The sequence below is a fragment of the Tinamus guttatus genome, unplaced genomic scaffold, assembly GCF_059628265.1.
Source record: "Tinamus guttatus ecotype Peru unplaced genomic scaffold, ASM5962826v1 Tinamus_guttatus_pri_ptg000260l, whole genome shotgun sequence".
In the NCBI taxonomy this organism is placed as follows: Eukaryota; Metazoa; Chordata; class Aves; order Tinamiformes; family Tinamidae; genus Tinamus; species Tinamus guttatus.
In genome coordinates this window covers 6,184,144-6,204,354 of record NW_028288794.1, presented here as the reverse complement: position 1 = coordinate 6,204,354, position 20,211 = coordinate 6,184,144, and the positions used below count along the sequence as shown (strand labels likewise).

At 39.4% G+C, this 20,211-nt stretch overlaps 1 protein-coding gene across 3 annotated transcripts in view; it reads left to right on the top strand.

Moving 5' to 3' along the window:
• Positions 1–20,211, top strand: part of RAPGEF4 (Rap guanine nucleotide exchange factor 4) — a 144,992-nt gene that overhangs the window by 54,705 nt on the left and 70,076 nt on the right. For all 3 annotated transcript variants that reach the window (XM_088527036.1, XM_088527035.1, XM_088527034.1), the window contains 2 exons: positions 17,759–17,831; positions 18,903–18,964. In XM_088527036.1, the coding sequence (XP_088383162.1) occupies positions 17,759–17,831; positions 18,903–18,964 (135 nt within the window). The remainder of the gene's footprint in view (positions 1–17,758; positions 17,832–18,902; positions 18,965–20,211) is intronic.

Genomic DNA, 20,211 nt, shown 5'->3' with positions numbered 1-20,211 from the left:
TTCTTCTTAGGACTCCCGATATTTAACTTTGGTGCTACTAAAATCAGTAATTTCTATCACCTCTTAAAAAGACACTGAAGAGCTAGGAACCAGTTTTCCAGCTCTGCTGCAGGATGTGTTTGAAACTTACCCCGGGGTTGTCAAAGGATGGTGAGTTGTGGCTGCCCCGGCCCCCGTGTGACAGTGTCCCAGGGCTCGGCAGACGGGCTGTGGCCGCTTCGGCCGGTCTGCTCCTCTGGACATTTCTTGGTTTGACCCCTGACTTGGTATTGAGACTTCTGCAATGGGACGTACTCCTCTTGAACATTTACAAATTGAACTCAGTATTTGTGTCCTCTCTTAATATGGCATGCAGCAGCAATAGCTCAGTGAAAATGTACTGAGAAGAAAATGCATATGGTAAATTAAATTATTGGTCTAGCTTAAATTTCTAGTCTGATGGTATGATGTGTGGAATTCTGGCAGGAGAGAGGCCTGGATGGAATATCTAGTCCCAGTAATGCTACTGGACAGTGGTGTGTGTGGTGGCTTTTTTTTTTTTTTTTTTTTTTCTCCTCCCAGTCATAATGGAACTGTAATTAAAATGCCTGCTTCTGTCTCACTAATGATCCTAGCCTTTCTCTGGGCAGAACACTACTGAGATGTATTTTATGATAATAAGCATTTCTCCAGCTTATTCTGAATGGGAGAAGGTTTCCCAGTTAGCCAGGAGGGCTTTGTCACTCCCTGTTCCCTTTGCACCCAAGCTCCCCATGACTGGAGCTTGCTTCCTTGCCCTGAGCCACCGCAGCTCCCTGGCAGCCAGTGCCAGATTTCCAGCCTGGAGCTGCCCTGAAGAGCTAGGGCAGAGGTTCAAATTAGGGCTGCTATTTCCAGAGACTGGCCCGGTGCTTAGCGCTTTGGAAAAGCTCTCTTATTTGGAAAAGCATTTTAATTCTGAATAAAACATTGGGTTGGCTCTTAGCTCATAAATGGCACTTTATTTCACGTCAATAAATATCAGTACTGACAAGTAACCGCATCATGTCATGACCTTATGTAAGCGCATGGCCAAGCTCCAAGTTGATTTTTAGCTATTTCCACAAGACCTAGGACAAGTTGTGTAGGCATTTGGTCCCTCATTAGATGGTACCTTTGCAGATCAGAACCATGAAAGAACCTGGCCAATACCCCAGCTCCGTGTTTGCTTTCACAGGCACTGACAGCAGTTCAAGTTCTTTCCAGACTCCTATTGAAGAGTTTGCTGCCTCTGGTGCTGCATATAGGTAGACAGCTGAAGAGATAGTTTGTGCAAGGGTTTGGAAAGCAACATTGCTTTATTAACAGTTCAAATGATTACAAGTTTTCTTTCAGGCAATTTCCTCTCTGCTTGAACAGCTGAGAGAAACACCAAGCGCTTCATCTCCTGCAGTTGTGTTTCCTTCTCATGCTACTGTAAGATCATTCCCTGCTCAGTTCCAGCAAGTAATTGCATGTCCTTGGCATTGCAAAGGTGAACTTCTCCACTGTGATTCTTTTTTTTTTTTTTTTTTTTTAAAGATTTCTTCCGTTTTTAATGGAGAAATAACTTTTTGAGTAGGAGACTTGATAAGGCAAGGAGTTCATAGCTTTACCTGGAAGACCAAAATTGTTCTATGCTTCTTGAGGGATTATTAAGAGAAACAGTGTTTAAGTGACTGGTTCTCAGAGTGCTTAAATATCTTTAAATTTTGTCTCTGGTGTCACTGAGAGTTAATGCTGCCTAGTGTCTGAAGTGCCTGAGTTGTTCCTGTAGATAGGACTTGGTTACTTAAATCATTCTGGTGCTTTGGGAAATATTGTACTCTGCTTGTTTGCCAGTTGCATAGGGAGGGTTGTTTGGTTGCAGATGCTTTGTGTAGGCTATTACTCAAAATATGAACATTAGGAAGTGTAGGCTCCTGCCAGATTTCTCTTAACATTTTTTATTTAGTGCAGAGCAGATTGAGGTTCAACATTTTGTTCTTGATGGAAGGCCCTGTCCCTCAGTGTGCTCTTGTGGTACAGCAGTCAAATCCCACATACAGTACTATATTCTGCAGAGAAATCTGCAAACCTTTCATTTAGTATGTAATAGGTTTTATAGCCAGTTCTGCAGAGCCTTTTTCCATGCAGAAGGATTTTCAGCTATTTTTTCTGCTGTCTTAGTAAGATTTGCCAAGGTTCTTTCTACAAGTGCCAGATGATGTACACAAAACAGGAAATTATATACTGTTCTCTTGCTTACTGAGCAGGAGAGAAGAATTTGCTTTTAAAACCTAGCTGGGAGAGGTTGCTGGAAATGCCAAGTTTAGAGAGGCAGATCAAGTGTGGGAGATGAGGAGACAAGACAAAACTTGCCTGAATACGACAATGAATGCTAAATCTCAGCTAAACCACAGCATAAAAGGGAATGTACTGCATATATTATCACTGTGAGCTTATGCATGGGATTTTTTGTTGTAAGATAATCAAAAGTGTAGCTCTTTGTACTTGCATTCGCTGACACTGATGGATATCTCCATGGAGTTCTAATGATACAAGTTTAAAGAGGCATCAGCCTAATCACGTACTAGAGTGTGCATCTGTCTAGCTCTGAAGGAATGCTCTATCAGAATAGTAACATTTTGGTCACCTTCTATAGTATCCTTAATCTGCACATGTTGAATCGTTTTTACAAATATTAAGCACTTAGTTTGCTGGGATGCAATGACTCCCTTGTGCCCACAGGGGTGGTGGTGCAGGGAGGTAGAGCTGGTGCTGGGCAGCGCTGGTGCCTGGCCGGTCACACTTGACCAGTGAGTTCTTTCCTTTGGCCGCCTCCTTTTCCCTCTAGGCTATGAGGGGTAGTTGTTGGCTGCCATGTGCCGCCAGCTGCATCTCAGGATGTTTCAGCGGGTGCAAGCTGAGCTCTGCGGTGGTGTCCGCGCAGGTCGCGAGTGCGTGGCCAGGACTGCCAGGGCCCAGCACTAACTGGGCTGCGGGTGCTGCAGCTGCTGAGGTTTGGCCATTCGGGTCGTCATGAGATGAGAACCCTAAAGCAGCACAGAAGGAGGGATATTAGTTCTCTTCAATAAGCAAACCTCAACACGTGGCATGGAGAATTATAGTTCTAGGGAGATGTATCTCTTTCAGAAACTTTTAATATATTCTCATAAATTCGGAGATGATTTAGCTCAGCCTCTTTGTAGCTTTTTAAAATTTCTCCTTAGGTAAAATCACTTTAGGAGTTCTTCATATGCATGGATGTAACTATTCTTTGTACTGTTTGGGTCTCTGGCGATAGATCTAGATAAAATGTAGCTCTGTACAAGTTACAGAAAAGACCGCTTTTACTGGGACTGCTGCTCTAACAAAGAAGGTTTTGGTTCAGTCCAAAGTCTTGTAACTCAGATCTTTCATCTTTAGAAATAGCTTTCCTGGCCAATATCTTCTATTTCTGCTACTCTTCTGAGTTAGTCTCTTCTGAGTTAGCTTTCTGTTGCTCTAATGAAACTGATACATGAGCATTATATGAATTTTATATCTTGGAAAAAAGTCATGCTGGCATAAAATTGAAGTAACACATTGGTGCATCAGGTCTTTAGTTTCTGCCTGAGGCAGGACAAAACAACAGACCCGTACTGGCAGTGCTGATCTTGCCTGGGATTTTAGTTAATTCCCACCTTTTCTTCTGTGCTTGCTCCTTGGTTAAAATGGTGTTCATTAGGTCCTCTCTCTGGTGTTCATTAGGTCCTGCTCTCTTTAGTAAAGTCAGATTTGTGATACCTATAAAGTTGGTTAAACATAAGTGATATTAATAATGCACAAACAAATCAGGGATTTTGCCATGGGAAAGCACTAGGTATTCCCAGAACACTGGCAAGAGCATAGCTATTTCATGAGGCTTTGGGCTGCTGACTTTGTAAGCTGTTGTGATTTCCTTTGTTATGGAGGTGACAACAATTTTTTAAACTGTCTAGGGACTCTTCTTAAGAATCAGTGTGATAAAGACTTAGCACGAAGACTTCTGTCCTGTGATTGCCTGTTTCCTGTTGGTATGGCAAGGTAACGGATGGAGCTTGTGAAGAGAAGCGGCAAGGACTTGGGGCCTAAGCAGAGCATAGGCTGTCGGCATGTGGCTTTTTCCAAGGATGAAATGCTGTCTGCTGGAAGGAACAGCAAAGCTAATGACTTCAAAGTAGTTAAACTTCCTGTTTTCCAGCTAAGTATGTCTTCATAGAGCAGTTTGGGTTCAAGTGTCCATCGCAGTGAGTACTTGGGAAAATAGCAGAGTTCTCTTGACATCTAATCCTCAATACTTGTTACTAGAAAATACACCCCCTACAAGATGACTAATGATCATTTATGGTGCTGTAAATCAGCTTCACTGAAACCAGTTAAAGTGTGTGTTTATATCAATCCCAGCATAGTATAAAAGAATTTAACTCCTTAGAAATTATACAAAGAATAAACCTTATATAAATACCCAGCAGAATTCTTTATCTAAAAGCTGTCAACATTTTAATAGAAATCTGAAGTTTATAAATTGAGGGCACAGTATAATGTTAAAATTGCATCAGTGATGTTCCCTAAACAAGCAGCTAGCAGTGTAAAGTGGAAAACACTTGTAAATGGAAAGTAAGCCAATTAAGTGCATTATGCATTTGCCTACAGGTTTCTTAATGTAAACATTGAATTCCCATCAGTACTACCAATGGAAGGCAAACCAGATAAATGGCAGTCACTATACTTAAAAAAAAAAAAAAAAAAAAAAAAAATCATCTTACAGGGAAAAATATTTTTGTCTTATTCCCAATATGTTTGTGTTCATTATAATACACTTTGCTATTTTTTTCTAATACAGATTTAGGATTACAAGTTAGCAGAAGAATTACATGCAGTGGATTTAGATAGGAAGTCAGTATTTTTCCTCTATTAATGAAATCTTTCTTTAATGCTGCTTTATAATTATGCTTGTGGCTTGGTGGATAATCTCTCTCTCATATGCAAGTCATTTGATTCCTCGGGTGCCTCAAAACACTCAGAGGGCCTGGGCTTTGGCAGTCTGACTCACTCTGTAGCTTATTTTACTGCATATACTATATAAAGACTTTCTTTGAACGGTGAGTGGATACCCAGTATCAAAGTGACAATAACAACTTTGTATGTCTTAGCTCATTATAGAGAGGGAAGAAGAAAAAAAGCACCTACAAAAATAGACTGGAGTGTAGGTCACTGCCAATTAGCTGACCCCTCACTTAAGAGGTGCTCTAGCTCTAGTGTTAATCAGTGACCCTGTCTCATCTCCTAGAAGGACTAAAAGTTTTATCCCAGTGTGGTGATACTCTTGTTTCAAGGATGAATAAATCTTTATGCTGTCAGAAAAAAAGATGAAGTGCATCAGGTTACTTCTCACTAAAACCTCGCGTTCTTGTATGTGGAGTGTGTAACCCTGTGTTCCTGCATCTTTCTGGTCACTGCAGTAACAAGCAATGGCAGCACAGTCCTAAACCAGAGCTGCCTGCTTCAGGTGCCTAGCACCTTCCACACCGATTTTCCTCAAAGCCCGGGAAGTTGCAGCTGTAGGAAACTGGCGCATGGCCACAAGTGCAGACATCTAGGAGATTAGCTAAGAATAGGAAATGAAGAGACAAAATAAGTTTGGGATTTAAAAAAAAAAAAAACAAAAACTCAGGTTCAGTGAGGAAAAGGACTGAAAGACTTTGTTCCCTGGCAGCTTCTCTTGTCTGCTCCAGATGCTGACCACCACTTCCCTGATGTATTTAGGTGACAGTGGGCACCCCATGTGGTAGCAGAATTGGAGTTACGGTGTGCAGCCAGCCAGCGTGTGTGGGGGCTGGCTGGCTGTTGCCAGTGAGGTGACAGAGTACTGCTGTCTTTTCCCTTGCTGGTGACACTGTATTTGGGACCTCGCCTCTATCTCTAATTTTATTTAATTTCTAAGATGTTATTTGAATCCTCTTTCAATTACAGTTAGAATTGTCCAATGGGACAAAAGTTATGGTGAAGAAGGGAGGGAATGGAGGAATTACCTGACAAGCATATTAGTTGCTTTTCGTTAGGAAAACAGGCTAAGTCTTTGTAACCAAGTTGAGTTCAGGAAGTCTTGCACATTGTGGCCACAATTGCAATGCAGAATGACTAAATGTTCTCCGAGCACTCTTGTAGTGACAAGACTGAGGAAATGAGCAGTGCCTTTTCCAGGTAAGAGAAATCAACAGGAAAAGATACTGTCTGCAAAACCAGGACCGAGATTATTTACTGTATGTGCTTGCCTTAGCAAGCTCTTTTGAAAAAGCATTTTGTAACATTATTGTTGAATTTCTTGGAAGTTTTAAAGTCTTCTTTTGAAAAGTAAATGTTACTCTTTGTATAACTTTGCTTCCCGTGGGGTTAGAACAGGAGCAGCCCCGGCTCGTAAGAAGCAGGTGGTGGAGCCTCCCTAGTGCAGTTCATGGGGTTGTTTTCCTATCTTTGTCATCCTTTAAAGAAAACTAAAATATGGTTCCATATAGAAAGAGCTGGAAATGTAAAGACAGCTGGGGGGTTGGGGGAGAAGTGAGAAAACATTGAAAGCAAATGGATTAGAAGAATGTTTTACTTTCAAAACTAATTATCTACTGTATGTTTTGGCTGTGTTAAATCTACCGATCTAGTGGCAAAGGCTGAGATTTCAATACAGTATCGGAATGAGTTTTCTAAGTGAGATGGATGGGTACCTGGAAGAAGTGTCTGTTTGCTCTAGCAGAATGGATGCAAAAGTCCTGAAAATTGCTTCAATTTCTAGTGAGCTTACTATCAAATCCATCATTTTTAAAGCCAAGTATAAGTTTTAGAATATCCCTTTAAAAGCTAAGTCTTTTGGAATGGCATACTAAACCCTGGAGGGTGTCTTGGAGCCAGCTCCCTAGATATTGCCTCTCCCTCGAGAGGGAAGTGCTTGAGCATTTGTGCTGACAGACTCTAGATGGTCTCACTCAGCAAAATGTGGCTGGATGATTCTCAGTGCACAAATCAGCTTTTCTCACTGCCCCTCAGATGGCAGAGTTTTCCTGCCAAATTGCCTCGTAAAATTGCTGTGTTGTTGCATTATATAGTTAACTTGGTCAAATTTAATGGTCAGTTAGTGAGTCAACAGACCCCTTTCTTCACTTCCAGTTTGTTGTTTACTGCTTTCCATCACTGTTGTGGATGAAGGTTTTTCTTCTAACTGTAGAATAGCAATGTGAGTGTGGTTGTGTCAAGTTTATCTTCTGAGACAGTGCTGGTTTAGTTTGTCTTTATTAGTTATACTGCCCTTTTTGACTAACAGTTTTAGTGCAACAAAGTAACCAATGTCCATCTTTCAAATTGGAAAGTGTTTTCTAAAGTGTTTCTGATTCAGCCTTTGCATGGCTGTCCTAGGATGGATGGCCAAGCCGTGAACATCTTGTCCTTGGTTTTTCTCATGCTCAGTCTCAGTTTATCTTCTTTATTTGAACAAAAATTCCTAGTGAAGCATCCACTTCTTTCACTCATTTAATTTGTGCCATTCTGCCTGCCTGCATCCTAGCTCTTACTGTGCTGGGAGCCTTTTGTGGGAGGAGGAGAGCGAGCTGACTTTCTAGTCTTTATGTAGAATTTAGCAAAGCTGTATCCCAGCCAAGCTGACTCCAGGGCACTGTTGGATACAAGAAAAGGTTGATTTGATGTCATACTCTTTTTTTCTTCTATCATTCTTTTTCCAGAAATATATTTTTATTTAATTTATCCTTTATTATGTTGGATTTTCCCATTTTGTCACATTCCTTATGCATTGGTTTTCTTTTGGTCATGTGCAAATTAAGTCTTAATTTCTCTCTAGTGTTTTGTCCACTTAAATCCATAGTGCATCCTCATTATTGTGATCATTTGCAGAAGTGCTGTCTTAGTCTTAAATGTGACAGTCTTAAATGTGAGGATCAAGGCTGGTAATGAGGAATAAAAATTAGAGTGACTGTGTTTTGTGGGTTTGCATTGCACTGTGAAAGGAACTCCTATTCAAAGAATGAAATAAAACAAAAAAAACCCCGAGACTTCTCAATGCAAAATTTCCTCCCACATTGAAGCATTTGCCTAGTCAAACTGGGCTACATGCTTGATGCTCAGCTTAATCTGAGAAAGAAAGAAAACAAATAAAAAAGCCCCATGATCTCAGTAATTTTTAAATGTTAACCAAATGGATTTGGATTATTCTTACCAGGCTCAATTCCTTTGGGAGAATGTTACGTAATTTCTATATTCATGCCACTTTTCAGTGTCTCAGATGACTTTTGATTTTTGAGGCAACTTGGACTCTGCTGGGATTATACTGTGTTAATCCTTTAAATCTCAGATTTTCTATCCTGTTTTCTTCTAATTTTGCTTATAGTGACATCAGGCTGACACACAATAAAAGATATGAGACAAAAACAGTGGTTTACTATGGAAAATAGGAATGAAGGTTGTGATTGGAAAATTTGCTTGCAAATGCCCACGTGGCTGCTTTGCAGACTCGATGCTATATTCTGCCCTGATGTGCATCTGGATCTGCAGAAGCCTTAAACCTAAACTGTCTTTGCAAAGGCAGACAGATTTAATGAGCCTGTAGTCTGTCTACTGTGAAATGGCATATCCATTTCTAAGGTATCAACATGTACTTGGAGAAAACCAGCAGAGCTGCTTTCTTTAATGGAAGCGAGAGAGAAGACGGGAGTACATTTATTAAGCTTGTCCATGGTTAGTTCACATTTTCTGTCCCTTCTTTTATTTATTTTTCTTTAGTGTATCATCATCTCTGAAATCTGTCCACTCCTCAGTCTGGCTTGAGAAAGTTGCTTTTTCTGCCTCCAGTCAGTGCAAAACCCAGTTTATTTAATCCCTGTGTTATGGCACAACTTGAATCATGTTGTTATGCTGCATTACAGTGCAAAGTTCATCATTCTGGTCCCGTGTCTCTGTATCGTTGGATGCGGCGCAGTTGTGCAAGGCCATCGAGGAGACTCTGCTCCTCCAGGCTCAACAGCAAGTTTCAGACCTGATGTTGATTTAGGTGCTGGGCTATCAGTGTGAGTGTAAGAGTGCGACCAAAGGGGCTGTTTTACAAAATAGCTGAAGTCCTATTCCGAGTGGAGGAAGCACCACAGGTAGCGTTTATTATGCTACACTGTGTGAGAGGGATCCCTTTGGATTTGGACATTTGGATCCATGACTGCTGAGGTGGGAGGCCCAGGTATTCTAGGGTCCTGTAAGTGATAATAATCTGAGTGTTTTTTTGTGACAGAATGCACTGTTTTCCTTGCAGTAGAAGGATCAGACTATTTTTGGTCCTAATCCCTGAATAATAATTATTCAGTTGGTCTTTAGATTTCTCCTCTTTATTTTGAGCGGTACTTGTTTTGATCTCAGCAGTGTTACTAAGAGAGCTGCACAAGTTGCTATTAAAGCAGCTTTACCTGTAATCTAAATATTAGTTTCAGTGCTTTTTAAAATACTGTTTTAAGGGATATTTCCTTGTATATTTACTTATTTGCTGAACATCCTCATTGTTATCAGTCACAGTTGTAGCAGAAATGATCACTTTGTATAATTACAAATAATAAAGAGAAGGTTTTAGGGGTAGAAGAGTGCTGGAAGTTGTTACATGCCTGTTCCTGCGGCAGGAAGGCGCAGTTTAGGATGACTCCAGTGAACTCGATAGGAAGGTTATATTCATTTTAGAGGAATTAGTGTGTAACACAGACTGCCTTTCTAGATGAAAACAAGTTTCTAGACCAGCACACTTCCATGCTTGGGGTTTGTTAATGTGAAAAGCAGAGGTAAGGCTCAGCTCACCATTTTGGTTTTTATTTGTTTCAAATCTCCATTTAAAAAATGTAAGGGGGATGGAAGAAAAGCGTATTTATGCACAGTGGATGTAATTCACTGCTGCACACAGTGGTAACAGAAGGTCAGTCTGCCATTTAAGTTGTACTTAAAGCCTATTTTTAGGACTTAAATGCTGCATAGACCTTGTGTTGACCTTACAGAGTTTCAGCACGGAGGAGCGTGGCTGGAGTCCTCTGCTAGAGCGCAGCCTGCACCGCAAGGCTTGCTGCTTTTCCCTTAGGGATACATGCCTAGTTTTGCAAACATTTCTTCAGACAAAGCCTGTTGTGTCATTCTCTTGCAGAGCTGCATTGGCCATGTGAGCCCGGCCTTCTCTGTTTGGGAGGCAGCAAGGTTCAGGTGCATCAACTTTGTTCAGAGGCTCTAGCTGCCTTCTGCCTTCTCTAGTGCCCATACTCTTTGCTTTTTGCTTGCTATGAAGATGAGGGTGTGTGACCAGAAACAAGACTTGTATGGTGCTGCAATTAGAGTTACTGTTCTGTGAAAGTACTTCCAACAGTACTTTCCAACTTTCCAACAGGTTATGTTGGCTAATATAACCAAGTTATGTCCTGGTATGACCTTTTATCTCAGCTGAGCCTTGGCTCCACAAAAAATGCTGAGGATCAGTTCAGAGAGAAGCAATGTGTAAGAGGAGAAGATGGTATAAGAGGTGGCCGGAGATGTCCAGGCAAGCACCCAAGAAACTCCAACTTCCTCCCTGTTTCTGTATGTTTATAATCACCTGCCTGTGTCCCCCCTACCTTGTAGGTCACCGAGAAGAGGGCACCTTTGGTCTTACCATCTTGAAAAGAATATGTCTGAAAATAGAAGGAGTGACTGCCTAGGGCTCCAAGAAAGGCTTCTGTGCCCAGAACATTAGGGAATGGTTCTTGGAATTGGTTTCCCTTATGTAAATGACCTATGTGATACTGTTGGACTAAGCTAGATCTAAGGACTGGCTATGGGGGTTTAAAGGATGCCCATGATAGGAAAAACTATGTTATAGTGCTTTTTGCTTAATAGTTTTACTCTTGGTTTTCAAGTCATATCCTTGACTTCACTAGCAAAGTCAGGCTTGTCTTTGTTGACTTTGCGCAACAGTGTAAAGGGAAATTTCTGCATCACTTATAAAATTCCTGCTAAGAGATGATTTTCTGCATCTCTCCTAGAAGTGATAATGAAAGAGGAAGAAAGGAAAACACAGCTTGATTTTTCTGATCTTGTGCTGAATTTGAAGTACTAGTGCTGGGAGACAACATCGTCTGATTTTAAAATGAACAAATTCAACACAGATCACTGTAAGAAAATACATATGAGTTTGCATAATGATCTTTTTCAGTCACTTCTGAAAACTTAAACCTCTCATTAAATGGAGTTGAGTCACTAACACCTTTTTTTTTTTTTAACATATAAGTACATTATATGTTACACAAGCATGGTTAAAGAAAATACATAAATTAAGGGAACTTGTGTTCCTTTTTTATGTATTTCTGTTTTTTTTACTTTAAGTGTACACAATCTTTAGGATCCCTGCCCACCAGCTACAAATCCCCAGCCAGGTACATTTCCAGAGTGGATTCTTCCAGGAGACAGAACCAGAGGGGCATGATGTCATTTCTATATTTAAATTAGACAGAGCAGAATAATCTGTGTAATTTGTTCAATCATTGCTCACGCTCTAATTTCCTTGGATTTGATTTTTGCTATGCAGTCCTATCTTCAGGTCTCTATCTGGGAGCCAGGTCTGCTATTTGGCATGATTTCAGTGAATGGGGTGCATTTTTCTTTTCAACTGAAACCCAAGGGGTTTGCGATCAAGCAAATTCTGTACACAGAGCTTTTCAAGCACAATAAATTGATTTAAGCAGGAATGTGGCAGAAAAATATATGCCTTCAAAACAAAGAGCCAAAATAACATCTAAAGCCCAGTTAATTAGAGCCATGCAGGAACATTTGGAAAATGGTAAGTAGATAAATAAACGGAAAAGATGTGAATTTGTATAGTATTGTATTGAATGTCCTAATTCTGTGACCAGGATTCAGCAATTTCACTTCAAGCATTTCCTGTGTCTATTTTATCTAAATATGACTAAATGGTAATTCAGCTCTGCCATTTTGGGCCTTGTCTGTCTCATTTTAATGACTTGAGTAGGCTACTATATACAAAACAGTCTGTTTTCTGCAAGTTGCATGGTAATATTTTAAGCCACACTTTTTATTTAATCTTTCCACAGTAAAAAAAAAAACCCATATTTTTCTATTGGCTCACTTTTTTTTTCCAATTTGTCTTTATTCTTTCCTTTCAAGTCCTTCAGTTTTGTTCCATTACTTGTACTTGAATGTACTTGTACTGTGTGAATCTCAGAAGGAAGAAACAACAATGTTTTTAATAATATTTAAGATACTTAAATGTATTCTGCAAATCTGTGTGTTTAAGCAGTTTTCGCATGAAATTCCTTTTTGTACTGAAATTAGACCACCTCTCAATATTCTGTCCTGCATGGAACAGAATCCATAGACATTGGATTTACTATCCAATGTCCTACAGCCATGGGACAAGTCCTTTCTATGGTTCAGTTAAGTGGCATTGACCTGAAAGGGATGGAAATTTCTGATTAAGATTTTTTAGGACAAATATGCTTACTAATTGATAAATATGCTGACAAGGGAGTATCTGAAATCAGAAAAACTTGTTTTCTGTGTGTTTCAGCACATAATTCTAGGCCATGGCAAACACTTTGTGATTGATTTTTCTCCCCTTCATTTCACTTTTTTTTGTGAAATTCTGTAAGAAGATAGTGCCTTCTACAAGTTTGTCTGTTTTTAATTGGAAAACACTAAGAAGCAGTAGGCAAATGGCTTTATCTCATTTGCCAGGTGGTACAGTGAAGAGTGATCTTTGGAGCCTCTGATCTGAGCACAAAGATCTAAACATAGATACAGCAATCTCTGCTTGATTTGAGGATAAAAAGGAGATCTATGGATCTTCTGAGATGCTTTTCCTCCTCCCAACATTGTCCTGGAGAAAGGAGAATAGACAACGTACCATGCTGAGCTCTAAGAGACATTATTCATGGCCAAAATGGTATGACTGGCACAGCCAACTCGCAGAAAGAGCAGAGCTGTACTGAGAGCATCTGTGATCAATTATTTAGTGTTCAAAGAAAATAGAAAAGCTGGCCCATGCTGTCAAACTGCAGTTTATATCCCCCAGGAGAACCCATTACGGGAGCATGGACTGATAGCACAGGAGGATTTCAGAACTCAGGTAATCATCAAAATACAATGGCTGATAAAATAGTTATACGTGGGTTTGTGACGTATATGGAAAGGGCACCTTGATGTTTGGCCTGGGATTTCTCAAACTGAGATTCAGTGGTATTTTGTACTATTTTATATTATTTACAGTCTTTTGTCCTGCCAGTGGTAGTTTGCTGAACAGGAGGTAGCAAAAGTGCATGTGGACAATACTGACAGTATATATTGAATTTTTTACGGGGGAGATTCAGAGGGAGAAAGATGGGGAGAGCAAGCATGTATTCAACCAAGCATCTGTTGTAGTCCATAAAACCTTCTCTAGGTTCTCCAGTCAATAAAACCTTCTCTTTTTAGTACCTTGCTATATGTAGGTTTGTCTTAGCACAGGGAAGTGCTAAGAAGGCTCCTTAATGCTGCTGCCATCACTGCCGGAGTCCATATTGAGCAGCTATTAGTCAGATGCTGTTGCTGACTGGGGACCTGTTTGCACAGGAGGTTGTTCCTTTGTCAGTCTGAGTCCTTCCCATTAGACTGATGAGCTTCTGCTGCCCAGTGCATGTGGAAAGGAACACAGGACAGGACCATATACTACTTCATACCACCTGGCTCCTATTGGAGTGTTTGCACTGTGCAGGTCACCTTTTGCTGCTGCTTTCCTTGCCTTTATATGGATATATGGTTCTCAAATACTGACTGAAAAGATGTATTTTATACCTCATGCCCTGGAAGAGTATATTAAAGGTTCACAGATAGCTTGCATCAGTATTGCAGTAATCACCCTTCTAAAGATTATTGTATGTATATATATATTTTTACCTAATTTTATGGAGTTCATGGAGTGGAAGAAAATTCACTGCAGTCATGAAAGCCTCTGGACTAATTGGCAGCTACCCCAGCCCAGTCCCAATAGCAGCGTGTGAAGGGACACTCTGAACACACTGGAATGAGTGGCTTTAAAATTCCTGGCATAAGCATTTGTCCCCAGTGTGTGCACAGTCAGGGAAGTGTCACCTCCTTCCTTGAGGGAAGAACTTCTTTACTGTGAGGGTGACAGAGTCTCCTTCTCTGGAGATCTTCCAAACCCGCCTGGATGCCACCCTGTGCCCCGTGCTCTAGACGTCCCTGCTGGAGCAGGGGGGTTGGACTAGATGATCTTTGGAGAGTCCTTCGACCTCAACCCTTCTGTGATTCTGCCACCCCCTTGTGCTGTTCCTCACGAGCGCTCTTGTGCGACTCAGACTGTTGCAGTGACTGAGATTGTGTTCATTTTCACCTTGCATGGATATGATTTGGTTGGTAACTGGAAGAAAAAAACTTTTTTTTTTTATTACCAGTGTTAAGTTTCAGATTAGATGTAGAAAGTGCTTGATCTTCAAGCTATTGCACAAGAAAGTTTGTAAATGAGGAAAAATCTGAAGACACGCTGAATAGGTCACCAAGTGTAGCTGTAAAACGGATCTGGATTTACAGATCTTGAAGACTTCTAGCAATAAACAAGCTTAAGATGATTTGATAACCGTTGTTGCCTTTCATAAGGAGAGCCTTTGCAGAGTTCAGACCACCAGAGGAATACAGTCTCAAAGCTTTTTGCAAACATTTAGGCTATTAATCTTCAGGAGCATTTTAAATGCCACCTGCCAGTTCGATTTTTGCTTATTGCATTTTCTTTTGATTTGCAGATGTTATGGTAATAAGATAGGTCTCACACTCAGTATTGCGTTTTCCTCATTATCTCAACTTTGAGAGATGTCACGCTTAGAACTTCATTACTCCATTTGATACTGTAAATCTTTATGCAGGTATTTTATGTCTCTCTTTGCATGCTTACTTTCCTAGAAAACATTAATCTGGCTTCTCAACAAATGAGTGTTCTTCGACATTTAATTTGGCTGATGAGCTGGCACAATTTTAGGTGTAAATTGTACCTCCTATGTCAGCTTGCACCCTGCAGAGGTATTATCTTCACAGGAGGCCGTGCGGAGCCAGTTGTATCTGCGTTCCTCCAAGACAGCCCTATGTAGAAGGTGGCTTAATTCCTGCTGCGGTGCCGGCAGGAGTGCCAGCAGCAGAGCTCTCGGGGGCCAGTCTGGAGTCACCTCTTCTGGGAATGCTGCCTGCCTGACTGCTCCCTAGGCAGTGCTGCTCCCAAGGTGGCGGTGCCAGTCTCCTAACGGACCTGTCCCATGGCCTTGCAGGGCTCCCATGGGGAAGATGGACGGCGTTTAGTGTCTGGTAGCTTGTGCTTTTGTCCCTTGTGGGTGTTGGCAGCCAGAGCATGAAGCAGGGCTGGATGGGCCCATACAAACAAAATATCGTCAGGCATCCCTAAAGCCAACCAGAGTATGAATGGAAATAATACAGTATATAATGTGGCAGTAGGTATGCAAGACTGGAGAACAGGTCTCTGCCTATCAGTGAAAATTAGGTTCTTCAAAAATGGTAATTTTCTAAGATATGTATGGGATTCCAAGAATCCTAAAATGTCAGCTTTTTATATACCTTACAATAGGCAATACTGTACAGTGCCTTTCTGTATCACTGCCTGGTTGTGTGCAGCTACATCTTTTTTTTTTCTTGTGGCTTATGTTGTACAGGGCAACTACACAGCAGAGATAAGAGCTGTGTTTTAGCAGAAGCATGGATCCGTGCATGTCTGACGCTTAATGTCAGAGTTTCACTGCAGTAAAAATCCTATATGCATTTGTAGCTTAATGTATGTGTAAGACTTCTATATGTATTTTTATTAAATTAGACCCCCATGTAATTTTGCAGGTTCCTTATCAAAGTGGATTAAATGTTTTTGGACTAATGATTTATTTTGGGGAAATATTATACCTTTATCATTTTAGCATATTCTACATTTTAGCATATTCTAATTGAAATATTTCAATTTTCAATTCTAAATCATATTTCAGGACCAAATTCATTTAACCTGTGTATTTCTTTTATTTTAAAGCTAGAACAAAACACTTATCTATTGTTTGAATAAAATGTTATTTCAGTGACTTTTGTCATATTTTCCTATGTTTAGTTTTGTTGACCAAATGACTATTTCCCTTGCATTATATGTTTGGTTTACTTATTGAACAGGGAAATAATTATTTTTCACTTTCTCCCTCTTGCTGAGTTCAGCAGAAGTTGCAGACTGGATGCAAAATATGAACAACTTGGAAAATAAAACAAGAGAATTTTTTCCCAAATTAAGTAGCATTTATTTTGTGTGCCTGAAGCATGAGGGATATAACATAATTTCTTGTATACAGAAACATTTTGCTCCTATGAGTTTAACTGGATTATGGATGAGGTTTAAATAATATATTACTAAGCTTTAGCATGTAATAGCTTGTCTAAAAATAGGATTGGATTATTAAGATTAATGTACTCTTCGTAGCTTTTGTTATTATTTAGAACACAAGATGTTCATTCTTTAGTACCACAATTGATGACATTTTAATACCCATTTCCCAGGAAAGGAAATGCTGAAAGGATAATTCAAGCATCCGTTAAAATCCAGTAGTCAACATTTTTAAAGAAAATATATCAAGACATCCCCGTAGAGCAAATGATAAAACTTTTAAATTCAGATTGTTGTATAAGGGATGTTTTGTGCTTTAGTTATTCTGGATGCACAGCAGCTAAAACCTTCTTGACTTTAAACCAGTAGTTTCTTTGTGTTCAGCACAGCCTAAGGTCTATACAGCACATTTTATTTATATTAAACATTAGCATCCTTATTGCACAAGCTTAACTATGCCAATTCCAAAAAGGAAATACAGTTGTTTCTCCTTAAGCATGAGCACAAAACTGCTATTGAAAACAGAAATGTCTCACTTATGCATTGGATACTTTGTATCTGACAAAGGGACATTTTTCCCTGGTGCTATTTTTTGTTACTATTTTGTGCTATTTATGGTTTTGTAGTGTGTTTAACACTTCTAGACTGAGATTTATGTAAGCTTTGAACCTCACTGATCGTGTGGGCATTCACTGAAGACAGACATCTGTTACCGACATCAGCTACAATTATGTAGTTTACAGTGGTACAAGGGACACTGTTCCTGCAGCTACAGAGTTTAGATAACACAGTTTTAGTGTGTATAAAACTACTATTGGGTATGCATGTGTTATGTAACTTTGTAGTTTTGAAAAACGGACTTTTGCTTGTTTAGTCTATTGAAATTCAACATTTAGTTTTAGCGCTAAATCCCATATGTTTTAAATCTTGTAGAAAAGGTAGTAGTACATGATTCCCATAAATTCTTAACAGCCTTGACTCCTTAAAATAAAGTAGCTAGCAAATATGAGTTTGCTTGAGTAATTTCAAGCAAGTTTTAAGAAGAGACTTAATGGAAAATCATACATCTAAGTAAAATATTGATTCATCGGAACCCTGCAGGAGGTTGATTAGGGAACTGCATGGAGTTTTGCTAGAGCTTTTGATAACATGAAGTCAGTATGTTCCAATTAAGAAAACAGGCCCTGTAATATTAAGAGCAAAAACGTGTCTGATGGGTGCTTAGTTGCTTGTGTGTGGTGAAGAACAAGGCAGCAGATACAGGTGTAAATACCCCATCATCCAGTGCATGACTTGTACATCTCGTACCTGATTGAATTTGCCGTCGCTCTCTTTCAGAAATATCGACAGTATATGTCTGGACTTCTCACTCCTCCATATGGTGTTATGGAAACAGGCTCCAACAATGACAGTAAGTATGAGAAAATATAAATTAGATGTTAGAAAAAAGAAAAATGACCCCCATCTGGGGGTATTTGAATTTTTGATTTTGAGTGTAATCTAGTATTAGAACTGGATTAAGATTGCAATAGTAGGAAATAATTTGGGACTTGCTTAACTGTATTCCCAGCTGAATACAGCTATTTACAGAGTATACGAATCCTCATTGACTAGATTTGTTGACAAAAATATACGATATTTTGTAATATAACATTTAACTGGACATAGAAGTTTCATGAACTCCATAGAATGCAACCATGAGACCATGAGTAGAATAAATGCAACAGACTAGCTGATTTTCTTAGGTAGGGTGATCTACAAAACTTGCTTGGGATTGTGGGTTAATGTATGGGCAAATAGCTTGTACTAATCATGCTGCTGTCTGACCTTAGTTGTATAAGTGAGTTTGGGTATGCCCCCTAAGTTTGGTATGCCCCATGTGAACCCATGAGATAATGATATAGACATGCCTGTAGTTATCTGAATCCAAAGAAAGCCTTGGGTAGTTCATCATTTAAATGTAATGTAAAGTTCTTCCATTTAAATGTTAATTGAGGAATTTATTTCATTGTTAGGTGACTGCTTAGATGTCAGCTGAGAAAGTCTCACTGTCTGCAGACTTTGGCCAATACATTCAATATTCAGTGTTCAATATTCTGTTTGTGAAAGAACAGCATAGCTGGTTAGGGTAAATTCAATCCTGCCTTTGACTGCCAAAGGTTAAAACACAGATAGTGTTAAATAGAGAGAGAGAGAACACCCTCCAATGTGCAAAACTTCAAATATGAAATTGAGAGAGAACTGTGTTTAACAAGCCAGATTATTGCAATTAAACAACTTAGCTTTTGTCTTTCATGTCCATGAGAGGAAAATTTTGCCTGAGTAAGTATAGTCAAACATGTTTTACTGTTAAAGAAATCAAATTAATGTGTATGCTATCAAAATATTAAAACTGTCCAATTCTTTATTCCATTGCTAATAACTGGTAATATCTTTTGGTAAGTTTAGAATGTATGGTATGTACTTTGTGTTCTTTTTTCAGGGATGCCAGACAAAGAGAATATGTCAAGTGCTCTTTGCCAATTTTCTAAAAATTGTAATAAGGTAAATCATACCTGGTTTTGTCCTTTGTGGGGGGGTGGGGAGGGAGACTAGGTTTGGTAATTAAAAATGCAGAAGTACAGTGTCAAGCTGAGAAGAACCTGGTGAGAAAGCAAAGCATTATAGTTCCTGCATAAGAGTAAGATATAAAAAATTATAAGCTAACTTTAGACTTGATATCTTAAAACTGAAGAAAGCAAACGGTGGCGGATCAGCATAATGTGAAACTTCTGCTGAAGTTTGAGTTACAATCTGATTATCATATCCCAGTAGAACAGGTGCTAAGAACAAGAAAGAAAAGTATTCCTGTGACAGGAACAGAGTGTAGTCAATAGATCATTGAATTCTTAAAGCTTATTTAACTGAGTATTAACTGATGTATGGGCAGTCTTAACTGATGCCAGCCTATTGCACAGAGTCAATTTTTTTCCGTATTGAGAGCAGCTTTACATCCCAATTCCCTTTTGTGAAATATTTCTGTGCATTTACCCTTACCAAATCAGGACCCACATGAAGTAACTCATGAATAATGTTCTGCTGGGTTTAAAATAATCATAATAGTGGGAGGCAGTAGCATAAAACATTATTATGAATGTTCATCCCTGTTATGTCAGGAGCAAGGGAGTTACAATTGTGTATAGTTGCTTGGCTGCTTTCTTAGTGAATACAAGAGTTTAATTGGATGGCTTTATGTGATATCTTTAAAAGGTTAAAGGATTTTTTTTTGTTAAATGGAAAAATGTCTTGACAGCAGATAAAGACAATGAATATTTTAGCCTATTTCCTTAATGCTAAAATAACTACTTCCGTTTCTCCCTGTCTGTCTGTCCTGCTTCCTCAAGTGTACTGACCTTTCTTAATTGTCACATTCAGCCTCTATTAAATGTACAGATGTAATAGTATGCAGTTCCTTTCTGTAGGGTCTTATTCACTGATGCTATACCACTTCCTGACCCAGCCTTATCCTGTATGAAAATAAATAATTTTCATGTACTAAGCAATTCTTAGATAGCATCTTCCATTCTGTAAGCGTTTCACTAACATTTATGAGTGTTTAGCTCAATGCTTCTCCAAGACATGGACATTTTGATTCTATACTTGGGCTTAAGCTGAATGATCGGGCATTTTAGCACATAGAAACTAAATGCAAGAAGGCATAGAATCCAAACAAAGAACTACATATTTGTCTTCTGAGGTAGATAAAGGGCTTCCTGCTAGCAAGCTAAAAACATCTAAGTCTCTCCTAGAGA